Source organism: Mirounga angustirostris, unplaced genomic scaffold, assembly GCF_029215605.1.
Source record: "Mirounga angustirostris isolate CCGP_5_RB_7025 unplaced genomic scaffold, mMirAng1.0.hap1 SCAF_4, whole genome shotgun sequence".
NCBI classification, from domain to species: domain Eukaryota; kingdom Metazoa; phylum Chordata; class Mammalia; order Carnivora; family Phocidae; genus Mirounga; species Mirounga angustirostris.
The window spans coordinates 126,250,892-126,273,183 of NW_026991712.1; the positions used below are offsets into that span (position 1 = coordinate 126,250,892).

The following is a 22,292-nucleotide window of genomic DNA, read 5'->3' on the forward strand; positions in this document are numbered from 1 at the left end:
ACACTCCCACCTGCAGTGCATGAGGGTTCCCTTTTTTTTACATCTTTGCCAACACTTGTAATTTCTTTCTTTCTTTCTTTTCTTTTCTTCCTTCTTTCCTTCCTTCCTTCCTTCTTTCCTTCCTTCCTTCCTTCCTTCCTTCTTCCTTCCTTCCTTCCTTCCTTTCTTTCTTTCTTTCTTTCTTTCTTTCTTTCTTTCTTTCTTTCTTTCTTTCCTTCCTTCCTTCCTTCCTTCCTTCCTTCCTTCCTTCCTTCTTTCTTTCTTTCTTTCTTTCTTTCTTTCTTTCTTTCTTTCTTTCTTTCTTTTTTGATACTAGCTATTCTGATCAGTGTGAGGTGATATCTCCTTGTGAGTTTGATTTGCATTTCCCTGATGATTAGTGATGTTGAGCATCTTTTCATGTGTCTGTTGGCCCTCTGTATGTCTTTGGAAAAATGTCTGTTCAGGTCCTCTACCCATCTTTTAGTCAGATTGTTTGGTTTTATTTTTGGTGTTGAATTGTATAACTTCTTTATATATTTTGGATATTAACACCTTATTTGATATATCATTTGCAAGTATCTTCTCCCACTTGCTAGGTTGCTTTTTTGTTTTGTTGATGGTTTCCCTTGCTGGGTGCAAACTTTTTATTTTAGTGTAGTCCCAATAGTTTATTTTTGCCTTGGTTTTCCTTGCCGAAGGAGACATATCCCTAAGTATGTTGCTAAGGGCAATGTCTAAGAGATTGCCTATGTTTTCTTTTAGGTGTTTCATGGATTCGGGTCTTATATTTAGGCCTTTAATCCATTTTGAATTTATTTTTTTGTAAAAAAATTGAGGATGATTTTAATGAGTTCTTTTGGGTATGAAGTAGATGTCATTTATATCTCTAATATTAATATTAAAGAGCCAGAATCCTCCATTGTCATTTATTCCCACTGTGTTATCCGGTGCTCCTACAGGCTCTAATGTTTCTAAATTCCTTTCTGTGTAGCTAGAACTACCCCTTAACTGCTGTGTTTTGAGCTTTTTTGTCCTGATTCTGTACTTTAAACTTAATATTCCTGAAAGCCTACCAAACTGCAGAAGTGTCAGTACGGAATTCTAAAAGTGGTTAAATCTCACATTTGGTTGACTTCTCATTTTTGTTCTCATGGTTACTCGATGCTGGTTTTAAAATCTTATGTCAGCTGTACTCAAATAAAAACATGGAATTCAGAATAGTCTTGTTTAGATAATGTACTGGGTACATTTATCTTAATTATTATCCCAGGAATTTTAAGTAATTAAAATTTTGTTTTTAAGTAATTATAAGTATTTTTAAAAAATCATAGTAGACTCCCTGCTCGGCAGGGAGTCTGCTTCTCCCTCTGACCCTCCCCCTTCTCATTTGCTCTCTCTCATTCTCTCTCTCTCAAATAAATAAATAAAATCTTTGGGGCGCCTGGGTGGCTCAGTCGGTTAAGCGACTGCCTTCGGCTCGGGTCATGATCCTGGAGTCCCTGGATCGAGTCCCGCATCGGGCTCTCTGCTCGGCAGGGAGCCTGCTTCTCCCTCTGACCCTCTCCCCTCTCATGTGCTCTCTCATTCTCTCTGTCTCAAATAAATAAATAAAATCTTTAAAAAAAAAAAATCATAGTAGAGCATGATCATTTCATTAGGGAGAAGAGCAATAAAACATATCTTGAGTGTCATTAGTAAGCTGTTCTGGTGAGCCTATGAAACGTAATACTGGGCAATTTTTAGTGGTTTTTTTTGAAACACTAACAGCTTGGATTCTTGATTGCTAAATTTCTAAAATGAAAAGTGAAAGTCACAAATTTCTCATTAAAATTTTTTCTTACTCAGGCCAGGCTCTGTTGTGCCTACTACTCTGTTTCAAGGAATTAAAACAGTAAATCCAACATTTCGGGGCTATTCTCAGCAGGTAAGTCTTCATTCTTTTTCATTCATAACATTAATCTTTAATTAAAGTTTGCACAATGCCATTATGCCTTATGCTTTTATGTAGTCATTTGTATTTCTTCCTTTATAATTTATTTGTCCAATGTTTTAGGTCATCACTTCTTGTGTGTTTATTTACCAAGAATAATAACCTGTTGTCATATTTTTAGTTTATATTTTTCCACCTTTCTTGTAATTTTATATTTTTCTAGAAATTGTTAAATTTTGAGTTGATAAATATGTCTTTTTTCTAGTGCTCTTAGCTTCAAAAAGTAACACATCTAGAGATAAATTTCCACCTATATTTTATGCTTTCTTTTCTTTCTTTCTTTTTTTTTTTTTTAAAGATTTTATTTATTTGACACAGAGAGAGTGACAGCAAGAGAGGGAACACAAGCAGGGGGAGTGGGAGAGGGAGAAGCAGGCTCCCCGCTGAGCAGGGAGCCCGATGCGGGGCTCAATCCCAGGACCCTGGGATCATGAGCCGAAGGCAGACGCTTAACCATCTGAGCCACCCAGGCGTCCCTCTTTTTTTGTTTTTAAAGATTTTATTTATTTATTTGACAGAGAGAGACAGCAAGAGCAGGAACACAAGCAGGGGGAGTGGGAGAGGGAAAAGCAGGCTTCCCTCTGAGCAGGGAGCCTGATGTGGGGCTCGACCCCCGGACCCTGGGATCAGGACCTGAGCCGAAGGCAGACACTTAACGACTGAGCCACCTAGGCGCCCCTGCTTTATTTTCAAAATATTTAATTCTCTGCATCTGTCATTTATTTTGTGTTACAATCCAAATTTTATTTTTCACATTACTACTGATTGTACCAAACTACAAATTTAAGAATTTTCTTACCTGATTTTTAAAATTTCTTCTTTATTAATTTTTATGCTTATGTTAATATTTTATAGGGTCTGCTTCTGGACTTTCTAATTCATTTCATTGACTTGTATTTTTTTTGAAGTAGTAGTGATGGCAGTTTCAATTATTGTAGCTTTATATATTTTCCTTTAATGTTAACACCTGGCCCTCACATATTTTTCTTTTTCAAAACAATACCTGTTCCCTTTTAATTTTTTCTGGTGCACATTCCTGGATCACCAGACACTGAATTTAGTAGATGTGAGTTGGGTCTACACGTTTGTATTTTCTTTTTTCTTTTTTTTTTTAATTGAAGTATAGTTGACACACAGTGTTGCATTTGTTTCAGGTGTACAGCATAGTGATTCGACAATATAACACGTCATGCTCTGCTCATCACAAGTGTAGCTGCCATTTATCACCATACAACACTATTATGATACCATTGACGATATTCCCTATGCTGTACCCTTTATCCCTGTGACTAATTCATTACATAACCGGAAGCCTCTACCTTCCACTTCCCCTCACCCATTTTGCATACCCCTCTACCCACAGATTTGTATTTTCAAAAAGCATTCCAAGTTGATCAGGGATTTTTCTTTGGGGTATAGTACAAGATTGAATGAAACTTTAATTTTAAGCCAAACTTATAAAATATTTGAATTTAGGACAACTCTGAATTCTAATTGTCATATGAGGCAAGTCCATGTTTTCTTTATGCCTTCTCCATTTTTAAAAAATAGCAGCAGTACTAAAAGCCTACCTCTAGATCATCTTGTTTTTAAATTACTTCTGTTTTATTTACATAAATTTTTAGAACATAGTGCTTCCCATCCCTTCAGTGCCTGATGTTTCCTCAGTATAATGCCTGCACATTTAGAAATCAGTTGATAAGCACAGTTTATGTATTTTTTTCTTAATTTTCTATGTGCACATATTTTTATTTTTATTTTTTAAAGATTTTATTTATTTATTTGAGAGATAGAGTGAGAGAGAGAGCCCAAGAGGGGGTAGGGTCAGAGGGAGAAGCAGGCTCCCCGCTGAGCAGGGAGCCCGACGTGGGACTCGATCCCGGGACTCTGGGATCATGACCTGAGCCGAAGGCAGTCGCTTAACCAACTGAGCCACCCAGGCACCCTGTGCACATATTTTTAATGAAATGGTAATATCTCTGTTGCTTATATATTAGGATGCTCAAGAATTCCTTCGATGTTTAATGGATCTGCTTCATGAAGAATTAAAAGAACAGGTCATGGAAGTTGAGGAAGATCCTCAAACTATAACGACTGAGGAGACCATGGAAGAAGACAAGAGCCAATCAGATGTAGATTTTCAATCCTGTGAATCTTGTAGCAACAGTGATAAAGCAGAAAATGAAAATGGCTCTAGAGGCTTTTCTGAAGATAATAACGAAACAACAATGTTGATTCAGGACGATGAGAACAATTCTGAAATGTCAAAAGATTGGCAAAAAGAGAAGATGTGCAATAAGATTAATAAAGTAAATTCTGAAGGAGAACTAGATAAAGATAGAGACTCTGTATCTGAAACAGCTGACTTGAACAACCAGGAAACTGTCAAAGTGCAAATACACAGCAGAGCTTCAGGTAACAATTTAATACTTTGAAAATGGTAGTGTTTCATTTGTAGACAATGCGTGCAAGTTAGCATATTTGTATTTAAGATTATAACTCACCATTTTCTGATGTTTGGGGGGAAAATCAGCATGGCATCTGAGTAAAATCAGAACATTTCTGATTTACGTGTTAATGTTCACAGTCTATTTAACATAAAAGCAGAATAGGCTGTTTAGTAGCTTTAGCTTAATACTTTGTGTGCAGTATATCACATTATATAATTCAGTTTGAAGAAAAGAACTAAATAGTGGTTACTTTTGGGCTTTCAGCTAGTAGAGTTAGCAATATTTGCATGTGAGTGTTAAATTAATGTCATTTTATGCATATTCTGTTAATATCCTGGGGAAAAAGCAAAATAACCTAAATTGCAATTTTGTAATCTTACACACTTTTCGATTTAGATTGCTGTCATTGGGAGTCATATCAGCTACAAAATATTTGGCATATGTTTTGATGTAGGAGTTTATAATGAACCCTGTTATGATAGATTATATCATAATACTAGTCAGTGTTCTTTTGAAGAGAGCAAATGGCCAGATGAAAGATAATTGAGTTGGGTTGCTTTGCATTTTACTTTCATTTCTTCAAGAATTAATTTATCTGGCTTAATGTGGTCTTTAGTTTTTTGGTTTTATTTTATTCACTTAGAGAGAGAAAGAGCACAAGCAGGGGGAGAGGCAGAGGAGAGGGAGAAGCAGACTCCCTGCTGAGCTGGGAACCTGACTCAGGGCTCGATCCCAAGACCTGGAGATCATGACCTGAGCCGAAGAGACGCTTAACCATCTGAGCCACCCAGGCGCCCCTGGTCTTTAGTTTTTTAAAGCACATAAAAAAACCATCAGAAGTTTAAGTTCTCTGATCTTAAAAATAAGTGAGACACAAGTAATATAAAAAGGTTTATCTTCTGTAATTTCTAATGAATGAAACTACTAAACAATTTATTGGTATTGAATGAACCCAAAATTCCTTCTTGAGGAAAAGGTTATTTCCATGAGTACGGGAATACTAGTGGTTCCCCTCTGTACAGCGCATAAATGCATTCTAGTCAGGAAAACATGTTAGGCTCCTTAATTATAGTGGCCTTATGTTTAGAAGTTTAGATATGTTTAGAAGCTGTTTAGTCAATAAATACATGAAATGTCAGTATTGAAAGACTTAGCCTAGGCTGCTGTAGACTGCTGTTCAGGCCTTCCTTGTCAAAAGCCTGATTAAGGGACATAGTGGTTCTTTATTGTTCCGTAGCAGACTTGTTCTTATACGTAGTGACTAATTGATGACCTAGATTAAGGATCTGAGCTTTTACATTTTACAAAGACCTGATTTAAAAATGTGACAAAGACCATATTTGGCATGCAAAACCTAAAATATTTATTATCAGGTCCTTTACAGGAAACATTTGCCAATCCCTGTCCTTGATAATACTAACTTTATTCTCTTCAGGAAGTCCTAGAGTAAGTCTCCTACCCTTTCTTCCTCCAGTGTTTTGTTTTTTTTAAGATTTTATTTATTTATTTGACAGAGACACAGCGAGAGAGGGAATGCAAGCGGGGGGAACGGGAGAGGGAGAAGCAGGCTTCCCACTGAGCAGGGAGCCCGATGTGGGGCTCGATCCCAGGACCCTGGGATCATGACCTGAGCTGAAGGCAGATGCTTAAACGGCTGAGCCACCCAGGCTCCCCTCTTCCTCTAGTATTAAGTAGTCTGTTTTTTTTTTTTCAGTCATGGTTGAAATCATGAGAAATGCCCTATGTGGAAGTAATAAAAGTCACTTATTTTGCGTTATCTGGAAAAATCCCTGAAGTCATTCTGTTTTAGGATCTTTTATCAGCAGTTCTCTTTTCCTCACTCAAATACTGATTGAGCACAGTCCCTTGCCGGGGAATCTGTGTTATATACTAGGATTCAAACAGCAAACTCTCAAGATAGCTGTCAAGAAACTTTTATTTTCCTGATTCATAATTTCCTTCTAAAAAAGGCCCTTTCCTGATAAAGGAATGTATTTCCTTTTATCACAGTGGGAATAAAATAATTTGTTCTTTATGCCTAAATTTCTTCTTAGATTTTGATTATAATGTTAATTTGAGAGAATGACCTTTTTTTCTCCTACATGGTTTTAAAGTTTTTTAAAAACTATCACAAATATTTGGGGCACCTGGGTGGCTCAGTCGTTAAGCGTCTGCCTTCAGCGCAGGTCATGATCCCAGGGTCCTGGGATCGAGCCCAGCATCGGGCTCCCTGCTCCGCAGGAAGCTTGCTTCTCCCTCTCCCACTCCCCCTGCTTGTGTTCCCTCTCTCGCTGTCACTCTCTCTGTGTCAAATAAATAAAATCTAAAAAAAAAAAAAACTATCACAAATATTAAAAAATACTAAATGAGAACAAATACAATCTTCTTTGGCTTTATTTGGATTCCTAGGTGGAAAATCACTGTTACTTTGCTTAGCGAGGACCTTGTCTATCAAATATTTCACTTGTCATTTATTAATGTGAATTGTGTTCAAAATTTCAAATGAAGAAACCTTTAAATTAGTTAATATTATTTGATAAGTGGGATAATTTTACTATTTGAGATAATAATACAAATTTTAAATATTACAGAATATATTACTGATGTCCATTTGAATGACCTGTCTACATCACAGATCCTCCCATCAAATGAAGGTGTTAATCCACGTTTATCAGCAAGCCCTCCTAAATCAGGCAATTTGTGGCCAGGATTGGCACCCACACACAAAAAAGGTAGAAGTTTCAGTTAACTCAGATTCCTTTGCTTTGATAATTTAAAGTGTTAATTATGAAATACCATTCAGTCCTTTAAAATTGACAGCATAATTTTATACAACCACGATTTGAAATTTTTGTGTGTGTGTGGCACAAATTTACATAGAGAAGAAGTCGCTCTTTTGGTGTAGAGTTCTGAATTTTAACACATTGCATAGATTCTTGTTACCACCACCACAAACAGAATATGGAAGAGTTTTAACACCCCCAAAGAATTCCCTATATTACCTTTTTGTAATCAGATCATCCTCCTACCCGTCCCCAAACTGTAGCCCTTTTGATCTGTTCTCTATTATTATTGTTTTGCCTTTTCCAGAATGTCATATAAATGGAATCATATAGTACGTAGTCTTTTGAAACAGGCTTATTTCACTTAGTGTAATGCATCTGAGATACAGTCATGTTGCATGTCTGAATAGTTCCTTTTTATTACGGAGTAGTATTTCATTGTATGACTATACTACTGTTTATTCATTCACTCTGAAGAACATTTGAATTGTTTCCAGTTTTTGGCGGTTATGAATAATGCTGCTATAAACATCTGTGTACGGGTTTCTGTGTGAATGTAAGTTTGTCTAGAGTAAATACGCAGAAATGGGGTTATTGGGTTTTACATTAGTTTTATGCTTACTGTTATATGAAATTGTTTTCCAGAATAGCTGTATAATTTTGCATTCCTACTTGGCTATGTATGAGAATTCCAGTATTATAAAATGTAAAACTTCGAAAACTCTAGGAAAAAACATAAGAAGGAGGAAGTCTTCATGAGCTCATGTTAGACAAAAAGTTTTTTAAAGATGTCAAAAGCAATATCCATAAAAGAAAAAATTAAAAATTTTCTTGGCAAAAGACCCTATTAAGAGATTGAAAAAATAAGATTGGGTGGAAATACTTGTAAATCACATAGCTGACAAAGGGCTTGTGCCCAAAATATATTTAAAAACTCTCAAAACTTAATTATAGAATCCTTTTTTCAAATAAGGCCTTACTTGGATGCAAAAACAAATAAGTAGAAGCAAAATTATTCTGATTGAAGTTGAGCTGAGGAGACCAAACACCTCCTATTTCATCTTGGTTTCTCTTAGGGATTTTTTTTTTAAAGTAATTCTCTTGAACGGTATTTGGACAAAATTTCATTGGCATAGTAAATTTTTATTGTTAAGGATTCCAGAGAAAATTGCTAAAGGAACTTCCTTGATTTTTTAAAAAAATGTTCTACGCTTGTTTTTCAATCCTAGCTCAATCTGCACCATCTCCAAAGAGAAAAAAACAGCATAAGAAATACCGAAGTGTTATTTCAGACATATTTGATGGAACAATTATTAGTTCAGTGCAGTGTCTGACTTGTGACAGGGTGAGTATGAGGGAATTATAATACACAGGGAATTTCTGTCAAATGCTCTTTAAAACAAAACAAAAACCTGACAAATGGAATGAAATGTTTAATTTTTTCTCCTTGCTGCTGAGGGTTATACATGCATTTCTTGTGTTTACATCAGTATAAATTGATTCTAGGAGTAGAATTTGTTTTTTGGAAGTAATAGCAACATTTTGAAAGGATGGGTCTTGACTTGTCATTGGACAGGAATGCATCAGCAGTAAGAATTAACTCAGTTTTTCATTTCTGGTCACATATAAAGGTGATGTGTTGCTCAGCAACAGTAAATGATAACACATGCATATTCTCCCAAGGCTGGCAAAATTAATATGCTGGGAAACTGTTGCTATTCACAGGCACAAGGCTGTGAATGTATCTTCTACATTTGGTGGTGTGGCTTATAAATATTTTCTTATGTTAAGATTAGGGCTCAGATAATAAAGATAGTGTCAGATTGATACACACGAGCATAAATTAAAATCATGAGTTTTTTAATCATATCTCTAAATCTCAGAATTAAGGAATATAAAATGACTTCTCTCAAAAAAACCTCAAAAATAAGTTTTTAATTATTGTATTAGTTTCATAAGTCAAATCTAAGGGCTTTCAAGAGGATCATTTTAATGTAGGCTATTTGGGTACTAGATATTTAAATGGAATCATCCTGAAATGTTCTCAGCTATTTAAAAATTACATGGCAGGTTTTACTTCTTTTTTAAAAAACATTAAAAACTATCATGAGAGGTCATTTCCAAAAATAAATACCATAGTAATGCTTAAGAGTTTGGTACTGAGTCTAGAGTGTCTGGATGTACTTCTTTATGCCACAGTGTCCTTGACTGATGGGCATGTTGGTAGTTACCACATAAGGTTTATGTGAAGATTAAATTTAGAACAGCACCTGGTTCAGAGCAAGTATTTTTGCTATTGCCGTTACTGTTACAGATTTTTTTTCTTTTTTTGTTTATAAATTGCTTTGTGCAGTCTGAGATTTGTTCTTATAATTATGTTTGTGTTGGATTATTTTCATTCCATTTTAAACACGAAACAATTTTAGGTGTCTGTAACCCTCGAGACCTTTCAAGATCTGTCCTTGCCAATTCCCGGCAAGGAAGACCTTGCTAAGCTGCATTCATCCAGTCACCCAACTTCCATAGTCAAAGCAGGATCATGTGGCGAAGCATATGCTCCACAAGGGTGGATAGCTTTTTTCATGGAATATGTGAAGAGGTATGTGTGTATTTTCTTTGTATTAATTGAGTGTTAAAACTGCTGTTTCTGCTGTACTGGCAGAACACTTGCTTTTTTTTTTTCTGTCAATAATGTTTCAGGTTTGTTGTCTCATGTGTTCCTAGCTGGTTTTGGGGTCCAATAGTAACCTTGCAAGATTGTCTTGCTGCCTTCTTCGCCAGAGATGAACTAAAAGGTAAATATGAAACAGTTTTTCAACTGCGGCTAATTCGTGAGTGATCTAAAATACTAGTGGGACTAAATATAAAATGTATGTGTAAAAGCTAAGTTTTAAGGCGGCTTAAATAGTACCTGCCCATATCAGCATAGTTGCCAGTATCTGCCATGGTAACATAAGTAACATAAATCATATCCTGAAATAATTTATACAGATTTCTGTAGTATAAGACAATGTGGTAGGTGAGGTGTCTTAAAAAATAAAAAGGATGGGGCGCCTGGGTGGCTCAGTCGTTAACCGTCTGCCTTCGGCTCAGGTCATGATCCCAGGGTCCTGGGATCGAGTCCCGCATCAGGCTCTTGCTCGGCGGGGAGCCTGCTTCTCCCTCTCCCACTCCCCCTGCTTGTGTTCCCTCTCTCGCTGTCGCTCTCTCTGTCAAATAAATAAATAAAATCTTTTAAAATAAAAAATAAATAAATAAATAAAAAGGAGCTGGGATTCAACGAAGGGGAGATTCAACCCATGTAAAAGAGTTGTATATATGGAGTACTCTGAGATCCTCCATAATATTTAAGATATTCCACTGTTTTTGTGTGTTCACCACCTTGCTGGCATATATAACAGGCAGTCAGTAAAGTTCGTTGAGTGAATAAATGGAGAGGATGTTCTTTGAGATAGGCCTTCAAGGTTGAAAAGAGAGGGAGGTGAGGGTATTTTAGGCAAGGTAGCTATCATGAGCTGACTCTTGAGCAGAGACTAAAAAATGTGAGCCTTGTGTTACTGTGCCGCAAAATCAGCATGTGGCAAACTCCCAAGAATTGCAGAACCAAAAGAAAATAAATTACTTTTATTTTGAGAGGAATGACCAGATATGTTCTGTTTCCAGGTGACAATATGTACAGTTGTGAAAAATGCAAAAAGTAAGTGTCATTGACAGTGCTTTGAATCGCATGTTTTGTATTATAAATGGTATTTTTCTTGTTCATTTGAATTGGGTACGTGAAGCTAATTTTGCACCTTACTTAGAAAAATAAAGGCTAGTAAACTTTGTCCTAGAAAAATAAAGAGACAGGTTGTTCTGTAAAACAAATTTGAGGTAAAAGTTTGATAAATTTAATAGGTTTATCTAAGATGTGAAAGTTTATATATATTTTGAGATAAAATAAGTATGTAATTTTCCATAAAGCATTTTCTAAATTTGGTATAAAAGATATATTAGGATGTGTAACGTACAGTTTCATTATATAAATTTTGCCATCATAAATAAGGCACTGTTCTCTTCTGACTTACCATGTTAACAGACTAGATTTAGGAAGTCAGAGTGACTATAAAGGTACTTAGTTTCAAATCTGTAGAAAATTCAGAAATGTTATACCAACTTTGATGTTACCTGTTGTATGATGGCAGAATAGAAAGTTAAGAAAAGTACGGTATTTCTTTACATCTGCTAGGTGCCTTTTAAATGTCTTGTAATAAATGTAAACTTTTAAGGCTTCTTGGTGGTAAGTTAGAAAAGAAAAGTAACTGGAGAATTGAAGACAGATCTATTTGTGTGAACTGGAGAGTTTTTCTGAATCTCTATAATAGAAGAATAATGGTGTCCTAATAAGAACTAGAACCTTCATAATAACAAACATCTGGCTGTTTAGCAATAAATGTAGGGAAATGTTGATCTGTAACTGTTGGTTCTTATGACAAAAAGGAATGGCGTATTGTTTGGTCAATAAGGATGAAAAGCTGCTTTGTACTTTCTACAAGAAAAATCTAATGAATTGGCAAGTATTTATTAGTTTGTCTTGGAAGCTGTAGCTAATAGCTGAAGAGGGAGTGGCCTGGAGGGGGAACTTTCCTTGAAAACATTAACTAGGAAAAAGATAATAGTGAAGATGGAAAAGAACCTTGCATCTGCCCCAAATCCAAAGTAGGTATCTCTCAAGTGTACATTAATACTGATCATTAATAATAACCACCCTTAAACTCAAGTTACGTGTTTCCACATTTAAGAATAAAGATTATATTGCCAAAGTGGGAGTGAGGAATGGGCAAAATGGGTGAAGAGGATCAAAAGGTACAAATTTCCAGTTATAATTTAAATCATGGAGATGTAATGTGCACCATAGCGACTGTAGTTAATAATATTGTATTTCATATTTGAAAGTTTTAAGAGGGTAGATTTTAAAAGTTTTTGTTCATTACAAGAGAAGAAAAAAAAGTTTTGTGACTATATATGACGGTTGTTACCTAAAATTATTGTGATCATTTTGCAATGTATACAAATATTGAATCATTATATTGTACACTTGAAACTAATACAGTGTTACATGTCAATTATGCCTCAGTTTAAAAAATAATAAAATTAAAATGATAAAGGTTATATATATATATATATATATATTTTTAAAAAGTAGAAGTTATAGGGGTGCCCAGCTGGCTCGGTTGGTAGAGCTTGTGACTCTTGATCTCGGGGTTGTGAGTTCGAGCCCCATATTGGGTGTAGAGATTACTTAAAAACAGCAACAAAGGTGCGCCTGGGTGGCTTAATCAGTAATCATCTGCCTTCGACTCAGGTCATGATCCTCAGGGTCCTGGGATCAAGGCCCACATTGGGCTCCCTGCATGGTGGGGAGCCTGCTTCTCCCTCTCCCTCTGCCTGCCGCTCCCCCTGCTTGTGCTCTCTCTTTCTGTCAAATAAATAAATAAAATCTTTAAAAATAAAAAAATAAAAAACAACAATAACAACAAAAAACTAAAAAAAAAAAAGTTAAAATATATTGACCTGACAAACCAATTCTATAAAATTGGTTTTTTATTTTACCCAGTTTTACTTGGTATCTGAATGTTATAAAGGCATAGCCAGGCTATAACATTAGCACATTTGTTTAAAAAGATAATTTTCATCAGAGAATTAACAACTCCCTAAATTTTTATTACTGATATTGTAAATATTTTTTTTTTAAATAAGGGACTCCAGTGTTTCATTAGTATGTATTTTTAAATTGGTAGCATATAATTCAGTAGTGAGCATTTTTTGTCCTTGTGTTTTCTAAAAGGTTTTGCTATATATTTAAAAATACTAGGGGTGCCTGGATGGCTCAGTCAGTTGAATGTCTGGCTCTTGATCTCAGCTCAGGTCTTGATCTCAGGGTCGTGAGTTCAAAGTCCTGAGTTGGGCTCCACACTGGGCGTGCAGTGTACTTAAAAAAAAAAAAACTAAAGCTTTTGTAGATTCATATGGGAAACAGGTTTACTTAAATTTGTTTTCTTTTCTTCTTCCCCAGGTTAAGGAATGGAGTAAAGTTTTGTAAAGTACAAAAATTTCCTGAGGTATGGGCTTTATTATCATTAAGTTTATGTTGTAGGAACATAAAACCGTAACATAATACCATGTAACATAGTTGAAGAATGGAGTGGTTCTATTGACCAGTTGCTGTGTTTATAGACCCTATTAGGATTATCCATTTTTAAGATACTGAGTTACATAGCAAATAAGTGCCCTTATCTGTAAAACTGTGTTGACCATAGTTTAATCAGACCTTGTAGGATCTTGAAGGTTATAAAATATAAAATTAGAAAAACTAGTAGCTGTGAACTTATTAGGAAGTACCAGGTTTCACCATTTCTGTATTTTAATGTCTCTGGAATCAGATTATCATAATTGCAGGGTAATGTTTAACCTGGACAGTTTAATATCTATATATAATAGATTCCTTTATCTAGCATACAAAACAATAGAATTTTGAATAATCTTTATCTTTTAGATTTTATGCATCCATCTTAAAAGATTCAGACATGAACTGATGTTTTCCACCAAAATCAGTACCCATGTTTCATTTCCGCTGGAAGGTCTGGATCTTCAGCCATTTCTTGCTAAAGATAGTCCAGTTCAGATTGTTACCTATGATCTTCTGTCAGTCATTTGTCATCATGGAACTGCAAGTAGTAAGTATATAGGTTTGACATCTGTCTAGATAAAAAAAAGTAACCATCTAAATTGATCTCTTAAGACTTGATTAAATAAAAGAAAAATGTAAAAATAGATATATTTTAATTTTATTTTGGTTGTCAAAAACATGACAGAAAATTTTAGGAAATTGAATAATTTTGCTATGAATTTGAAATACTGGAAATTGTATTTTGTATAAAATTTAATAAGGACTTTAACATCATTTTTATACTGTTTTTTTTAAAGATTATTTTTTTTCCTTATTTTCATTTCAAGTGGTGGTGGTGAGGATATATACTGGAAAAAAATATGAGCATAGTTCTTGCTATATCTCAGTCTCTGCTAGGAACTAAGGATTCAAAAAGTACTTTAATTTTTGGTACGCCTGGGTGGCTCAGTTGGTTAGGCTTCTGACTTCAGCTGAGGTCATGATCTCAGAGTCCTGGAATTGAGCCCCTCAGTTGGGCTCCCCACTCAGCGGGGAGTCTGCTTGTCTTTCTCCCTCTTCCCCTCACCCTGCTTGTGCTCTCTCTCTTTCTCTCTGTTTCTCTCAGATAAATAAAATCTTTTTTTAAAAAGTACTTTGATCCTTATGTTAATTTTGTATTACTGAAATTATTTAAATTTTTTCTATTCAAATTCAGGTGGACATTATATTGCCTACTGCCGAAACAATTTAAATAATCTCTGGTACGAATTTGATGATCAGAGTGTCACTGAAGTTTCAGAATCTACTGTACAAAATGCAGAAGCTTATGTTCTTTTCTACAGGTAAGGAAGTAATTCTCATGGATAGGCTATTTTGACAAATATGGAAGAACATCTCACTTTGGGGTTATAACTTCTAAGGCTTTCAAAATGTATTACTGAATAAAGATTAAAAGTTGTCTTATTTTTATTTCATTTTGTGAGTAAAATGAAAAGTTACGTGCAGAATGATCTTTTCTTAGGAAAATATTAAATCATTTAGTTGAAGGGCAGAGGAATAGATTTTGTTTTAGAAAGATTGGTTTTGATAAATTAGGCACTGATGGTAGGAATTAAGTACCAGATTTTCTCCTAAAATAGCTAATAAAGGAGGTATTACTATAAAAATGGATCTTTGGTATTTTTCAGTATCTTGTAAAAGGTTAAATACTAGCTACCGAAAGAAAACATTATTTAGATTGATCTTATTAACAAACATTTGAATGCCTACTGTGTGCCAGTAGTTAGGTGGATTATCAGTAGTTATGATATAGTATTGCCCTTTAGGGGTATTATAATATAGTTGGGGGGGGGGTGATACAGAGTATATTGCTCTTGAATAAGTCCCAAGCCTAGTCAGAGTCATAGTATTACTGTGTGTGCTAAGTCTAATAAGGAAGAGGGAAAAATGCATTTACGAGTCTGATGGAGTAAAATGCATATTAAGTTTAATGAATCGTTGTTGTTAACAGGAAAAGCAGTGAAGAGGCACAAAAAGAGAGACGAAGGATTTCAAATTTATTGAACATAATGGAACCAAGTCTCCTTCAATTTTATATTTCTCGACAGTGGCTAAATAAATTTAAGACCTTTGCTGAGCCTGGCCCTATTTCAAATAATGATTTTCTCTGTATTCATGGAGGTAAGAAATTTATTTTTATTTATTTATTTATTTTTTAAAGATTTATTTATTTATTTGAGAGAGCGAGAATGAGAGAGAGTACATGAGAAGGGGGAGGGTCAGAAGGAGAAGCAGGCTCCTCGCTGAGCAGGGAGCCCGATGCGGGACTCGATTCCGGGACTCCAGGATCATGACCTGAGCCGAAGGCAGTTGCTTAACCAACTGAGCCACCCAGGCACCCCAAGGTAAGAAATTTTGTAATGAAAAGTAGTGGTAGGGGTTTGCTGTTAAATAATTTACAAATTGGGAAGAGCCAAGAGTTTTCCTCTTCCATTTATTTCTCATTTCTTCATCTTCAGTCTAACTTAAATGTATTTAATTTTCTAGTTTCAGAAATTGGCTTCTTCTTCGATTTATAGGCCATCTGTAGCCTCTTCACTGAAGAGATACTTATTGAGTACCTGTGCTAGACCCTGAGAATACCAAAGATACTATTTCTGTTCTCTAAACTCGAATTTCATAGTAGAGGCAGAGATATACACAGCCAGTTATGGTACAGTGAGCACTTCTATTACACATTGTTTTTCTCGGCCGAGAGGCATTCAGCTGCCAGCTGTATCCATGATTCTTATCCCTTTTGTCTAAATTAATAGGTGGCTCTATTCCTAAGTATGAAAATGTATTTGAAATTTAACAAAAAAGCTTTGTATACTTATTTGCTACATATAACTTAAGCCTTTGTGATCGGCTATGTTCGTGTTTGTACCCATGAAAAATAACACCTTAGTGTGACACCTTGATTAAATTTCATGGTTGAAGACTCAATATTCTTTTTTTTTTTTTTTAAAGATTTTATTTATTTATTTGACAGAGACAGAGATAGCGAGAGCAGGAAAACAAGCAGCGGGAGTGGGAGAGGGAGAAGCAGGCTTCCCCCGAGGAGGGAGCCTGATGTGGGACTAGATCCCAGGACCCTGGGATCATGACATGAGCCAAAGGCAGACGCTTAATGACTGAGCCACCCAGGCGCCCAAGACTCCATATTCTTGTTAATTGAAATTTTTGTAGTGAAACCACAAGAGATAGTAGGAATATCCTGTAGTGGATATAGAAACCTAAACCTTGAAAGGTTTCTGTATGCGAATTTATCTCTTACTATTTCCCCACTTGAACTACTAACATAATACTCTTCCAATTCTGAATCTCCCCATAAACTTTTAATGGTATTTATTTGTGACTGCCTTTTATTATAGTTAGGTATGTAAGTGCCTCATTTCTTTTGCTAGCTCAAGCTCTGTGAAGGAAAGATTGTCTCTTATTTTTCTTTGATTTCTCCCAGTACATAGTCAAGGTTTAGTAAAGATTTACATAAGTTACTTGAAGATCTTGGTTAGCTGATTTTTCTGTACTTCAAGAAATATGTTTATTTTTAGGAACATTAATCACCAGAAATGCTTATACTTAATTTTTAAGAAGAATGATTTAAAAATGCCAGTGATTAATCATTTTAAAAATGAGTTTAACCTTTGAAAGTTGTATAAAGGAATTTAAGAATGAGACCACCCATCTGAACTTTTTTAGGTGTTCCTCCACGAAAAGCTGGTTATATTGAAGACCTGGTGTTGATGCTGCCTCAGAACATTTGGGATAACCTATATAGCAGGTTTGTTTTTTAAAATCAGACAGTATGGTATTGTGAAAATCAGTTGGTGAAACTTGTTAAAAGGGAATTGTATTATTTCACATATGCTCCTTGTGCTTTATGCTGTTTATGTAGAAAATCCTGTTTTCCATCATTATTCATTCTGAAGTTGGAATAGGAAGACTTTGTAGCTAATGTGGCCATAATCTAGATAATATCCTAATTTTTATGTTCTAATTATCTGTATCTGTAAAAGCATATGGTGATATTTAACTATGAAATTTTAAAGTTTTAAATTTTATTTTAAAACATTTTATATATAATTTCCTTACTATGTTTTCTTAGTTAAATACTGAAAAAATTCTTGAGAGGCCAGCAAAAGCTTCCTTCTGATTAAAACTTGATTAAGGCTATGGCTGCACTGAACTATGATTTATGTTGTATTGTAATTTTTGAAAGCCACTTCTTTTACTTTGTGTTGTTGTCATTAACATATCTGGTAGCAGAAATAGCTGTAAGGGAAAGTTGAAGTATAAAGCAGGTTAGTCAATAAATTTGAGTCATTGACCCTGATAAACATAAAATCAAGTTGTTATAATCATATGATTTTTACATTAGTTTAATTATGACTGAGAATTTTTCTGTGGGGATTTATTCTTTATTAGAGATTTAGCCATTGACTCAAAGTTGGAGACAAAATTCCTAGAACATCCACTTTCTTCAACATTATCATAATGATTAAATTCTTCATGCTTTAGGTATGGAGGAGGACCAGCTGTCAACCATCTGTACATTTGTCACACTTGCCAAATTGAGGCGGAGAAAATTGAAAAAAGAAGAAAAACTGAATTGGAAATTTTTATTCGGGTAAAGTGATGCTTTTTGAATTGTAAATGTGATCTAGGATAAAGAACAGACAATTAGTAGAACTATTATTATGTTAACTATATTATATTAATGAAATGATTAGATGAAAGAGTTGTAATAGATTTTAAGTGTTCTGGGTGTATAACAGTGAGAAACAGGTCACTAAAATTCTAGTGAGTTAAGTTCTTTTGTGGGGTTTTATTTTCATGGTTGGTAATAAATTTTGTTTTACAGATCGGCATTTGCAAGTAATCTATTGAAATGGCAAATTACAGGTTTCCTTTAGTTAGTGTTCTTCTGAAAGCATATACCCAGACTGCATTCTCTACTTCCATCTTTTTGTGAAATACAGTATCATTTTGTGAGACTGTCTATACTTACAAATATACCCCTCAAAATGAGTATATTATGAAGCATTCCTTGATTGCAAGCAACAATCTGAAAGTGGTCACATAATCAATAGGAAGAGCTAAACAACTAGGTTTTTCTTATTTGTTTGCTTGTTTTTGGGTATTTTCTTTTTGTTTTTTAGAAATAATCTATTTGATCTTTTTAAGGAAGTGTAAGCTATGTCTGTGCAGTTTTCACAGTTACCAGTACAGTGGAATTAGTCGTTGGCAGTTTTAAGATACATCAGATTATCTACTTTTTGAAAAGGATCAACATGCAAGTAAATTAAAAACCATCTAAATGTGGGGGACTAGGAGATACAGGCTCTGGTTATGGAATGAATAAGTCACAGGAATAAGAGGCGCAGTATAAGGCATATAGTCAATGATACTGTTGTAGTAGGGATAGATTAAGACAGATGGCAGCTAGACTTGTGGTGAACACAGTATAATGTATAAATTTACGGAATCACTGTCCTCCACCTGAAGCTAAAATGTAACATTGTGTGCCAACTCTACTCAAAATCATTTAAATGTGTATATGTTGACTGAATGACCCATCCATATGCAAATTCAGGTTTTTTTCTGTGGGCTCAGAACTATTTGAGGGTCTTAGGCTCTGAAGTTTTAAAACATCACAGTGGTTGAGAAAAAAGAAACATTTAACATGCACTAATTCAGAGAGGCAAAATGAAGTCATTCATAGGTAATAAAATAAGTAATTAAAGAGGAGAAACAGTCATAGTATTACTGGTTAATTATAGCATATTACCAGTCTAGGTTATCATTATTATCAGTATTATTTTTCAAAGATTTTATTTATTTGTCAGAGAGAGAGAGAGCACAAGCAGGGGAAGCAGCAGGCAGAGGGATACCCTGGGATCATGACCTGAGCCGAAGGCAGACGCTTAACCAACTGAGCCACCCAGGTATCCCTAGGTTATTATTTTATGTACACTGCTAAACAACCAGGTTTTATGGACAAGGACTAGTACAGTTCCAGTTATGTAGGTAGCAAGAAGTAAGTCTTTTCAGAGTGCTATTGTCAGTAGCATAGCTCCAACTGTATATTTATGACCCAAATTCCCAGTAGGGAATCTAGAATTTGGGTCACCTTAGAGGCATATGCATTGATAATCCTACTAAGACTGGGGGCGCCTGGGTGGCTCAGCTGTTAAGCGTCTGCCTTCCGCTCAAGTCATGATCCCAGGGTCCTGGGATTGAGCCCTGCAATCGGGCTCCCTGCTCAGTGGGAAGCCTACTTCTCCCTCTTCCACTCCCTTTGCTGTGTTCCGGGAATTTCTTACTGTGTCTCTCTCTGGCGAATGTATAAATAAAATCTTTAAAAAAAAAAAAATCCTACTAAAACTGTATTGGTGGAGGGATGGTAATTTTGTAAGAGAAAATTGAGATTCAGTAAAAGAGGGGAAGAAGTTGTTAAATAGACAGATGAACAGTATGTTTCGTGTTACGGCTGCCCAGCACATGTTCACACATACACACATACACCTGCTTCTTTTTCATGGATTTAGGATTTTTGTGTGTGTGTGCTGTTGCCTAAAGTAAAGAAATTTTCACACACACAGGAAGATAGTATAGGTATCGATTTGTTTATTGTGCTTGGGCCTCATTTGTTTCCTAAACCTAAGGAGGCACATTTTTGTTGAATATTTAAAATAGTTCATTCCATGAATGCTTAAATAAATGGCTAATAACTACATCCATTAGGGCTTGGGGAACAGAAGCCATTCTAAGTATTTTGAGTATAATAAGAATATAGGCGAAGAAAGACTTAAACAACTACTGAAAGGACTGGTCATTGAAAGTCAAGAAGACCACTGCTGAGTCAGGAAATCTGGGAGTAGGGTAGGTTGCCATGCTGGAGGTAGGAATGGGGGTATTGAAGGGCTTCAGAGCCTGTACAGGTTAAGGAAAGCTTCTTATGTGGTGTGCGCCAAGTCAAGGGTGTTGAAGCCCAGGCAACATGAGAACGGATACCCAGGCTGGCTGGGGATTGCGGGATGGTGGGTGATAGACTTAGGGATTGGTTCCATATATAGAATTCATCAAATAATGAGTACAATGAGAGCCAGATTTCTCATTGTCAAATAAGAGAGTTACAAATGTGGAAAGGGAGAAAACTAAACTGGATTGTGCTATTAGTATTAGATTGGACTTGTAGGTACCTTTGTGAACTCATGGTCATGCATACATACATAGGTACAAATGTGTGTGCGTATACATATATAGAAACAAATGATGTACATATGTTAATTCCCTAACTTTGTTATTAAAAGGGCCTGGGAGCAATGATAATTTCAGTAGGATTAAACATACCTAGCTCTCATCAGGTTTTGGCTTCTTGACATTTTTCTCCACTAAAAGGTACCAGCCTTCCTTGGAGAAATGGCTGGTTCATATCAATGTTTATTTCCAGATTTTTGTCATTTGTGTTAGTTGTGTAGGAAAACGTCCTTGTACGTATGAAATATGCACCATGTTTGGAGGAAAGGAACATGTTTAGCAACTTACTGTCAGTGGTCTGAGGGAAGAAAATTTCTTTGTGTTACATTGGAGTTTTCCTCTAAGTTTGAGATTGTTTCAAAGTTAAAAAATTAAAAATTGCACAAAACCTGTGGGAATTATCTCTATTGCTTGCCACTGGTAAATCTCAGGAGAATGCTCAGAAATCTAATAAGCCTAATAAGCTGCTAATCTCAGGATCCTGGTGGGTTATTCTGAGGGTGCTCGTAAGATGCAAGATGCTGGGGCACGTGGGTGGCTCAGATGGTTAAGCATCTGCCTTTGGCTCTGGTCATGATCCCAGGATCCTGGGATCGAGCCCCACGTCCGGCTCCTGGCTTAGCAGGGAGCCTGCTTCTCCCTCTGCCTCTCCCCCTGCTCGTGCTCTCTCTCTCTCTCTCTCTCTGTATCTCTGTGTCCTGAATGAATAAATAAAATATTTAAAAAAAAAAAAGATGCAAGATGCTGCTGTTAAAGATGTTAGCCTATTATACCAAGTGAAGGATTCTTGGGAAGATGCTTGGAAGTGGTGGCAAAATCCTATTTATGCCATCTGTGGATGCCTGTCACAGCTCCCACCAGAGGGGAGAAAAAATTTCTTCTTTCTGACTTCCATATATTGCATATACCATTGAGAGTGCCTAACCTGGAATACTACTGGCATGGGATCCTGGAAAATGTAGGCTTCTCCTCTTCACAGAAGAGAGTGTAAGAATGAATGGAAATGATGCATTGTGGGCCGTACAGTAAAGTCTGCCTCTTGTCAGCTCAGCATTCATACACATTCATACATGTAAGCAACGGCAGTAGCAACAGTATCATGTTTCTATTTAACACCTTGCAACTAGCTCATGTACTAATACATGCTGCACTTACCTTTTCCTAAACTTGGGAGACTCGAACTTCTATGAGTCACTGTATCCACTTTCAGATGTTAGTCATTCATCTTTAGTTCAGTCAGTTCAGTCACAATCTCTCTTTTATACTGTAATCTAAAGAATATTGGGGAGCCTGGGTGGCTCAGTCAGTTAAGCATCTGCCTTTGGCTCAGGTCATGATCTCTCAGGGTCCTGGGATCCAGCCCCGCCTCCTCGGGCTCCCTGCTCAGTGGGGAGCCTGCTTCTTCCTTGCCCTCCCCCCCATGCTTACTCATGCGCGCGCGCGCTTTCTCTCTCAAAAAAAATCTTTAAAAAAACTTAATAAATAGTAGAGGAATGAAAGAAAGGAAAAGTAAATTGATAATTTTTTACAGATTTGGTAAATGTTTACAGATATACATATGCGGTAAGGAAGAAATGTATGTCTACAGCTGATCACTTACCCATTCCATATTCCCTGTTTTCTTAATCAGCACTTCA

General features: G+C 35.8%; 1 protein-coding gene across 5 annotated transcripts in view; it reads left to right on the forward strand.

Annotated features, from left to right (window-relative positions):
* Positions 1 to 22,292, forward strand: part of USP33 (ubiquitin specific peptidase 33) — a 58,999-nt gene that overhangs the window by 28,537 nt on the left and 8,170 nt on the right. For 4 of the 5 annotated variants that reach the window (XM_045897382.3, XM_064588956.1, XM_045897381.2 and 1 more), the window contains 13 exons: positions 1,828 to 1,906; positions 3,970 to 4,387; positions 7,014 to 7,154; positions 8,435 to 8,550; positions 9,632 to 9,804; positions 9,906 to 10,000; positions 10,869 to 10,902; positions 13,261 to 13,306; positions 13,741 to 13,921; positions 14,570 to 14,696; positions 15,365 to 15,534; positions 17,095 to 17,176; positions 17,914 to 18,022. In XM_045897382.3, the coding sequence (XP_045753338.1) occupies positions 1,828 to 1,906; positions 3,970 to 4,387; positions 7,014 to 7,154; positions 8,435 to 8,550; positions 9,632 to 9,804; positions 9,906 to 10,000; positions 10,869 to 10,902; positions 13,261 to 13,306; positions 13,741 to 13,921; positions 14,570 to 14,696; positions 15,365 to 15,534; positions 17,095 to 17,176; positions 17,914 to 18,022 (1,771 nt within the window). The remainder of the gene's footprint in view (positions 1 to 1,827; positions 1,907 to 3,969; positions 4,388 to 7,013; positions 7,155 to 8,434; positions 8,551 to 9,631; positions 9,805 to 9,905; positions 10,001 to 10,868; positions 10,903 to 13,260; positions 13,307 to 13,740; positions 13,922 to 14,569; positions 14,697 to 15,364; positions 15,535 to 17,094; positions 17,177 to 17,913; positions 18,023 to 22,292) is intronic. The other variant, XM_045897379.3, reaches the window with a different exon arrangement.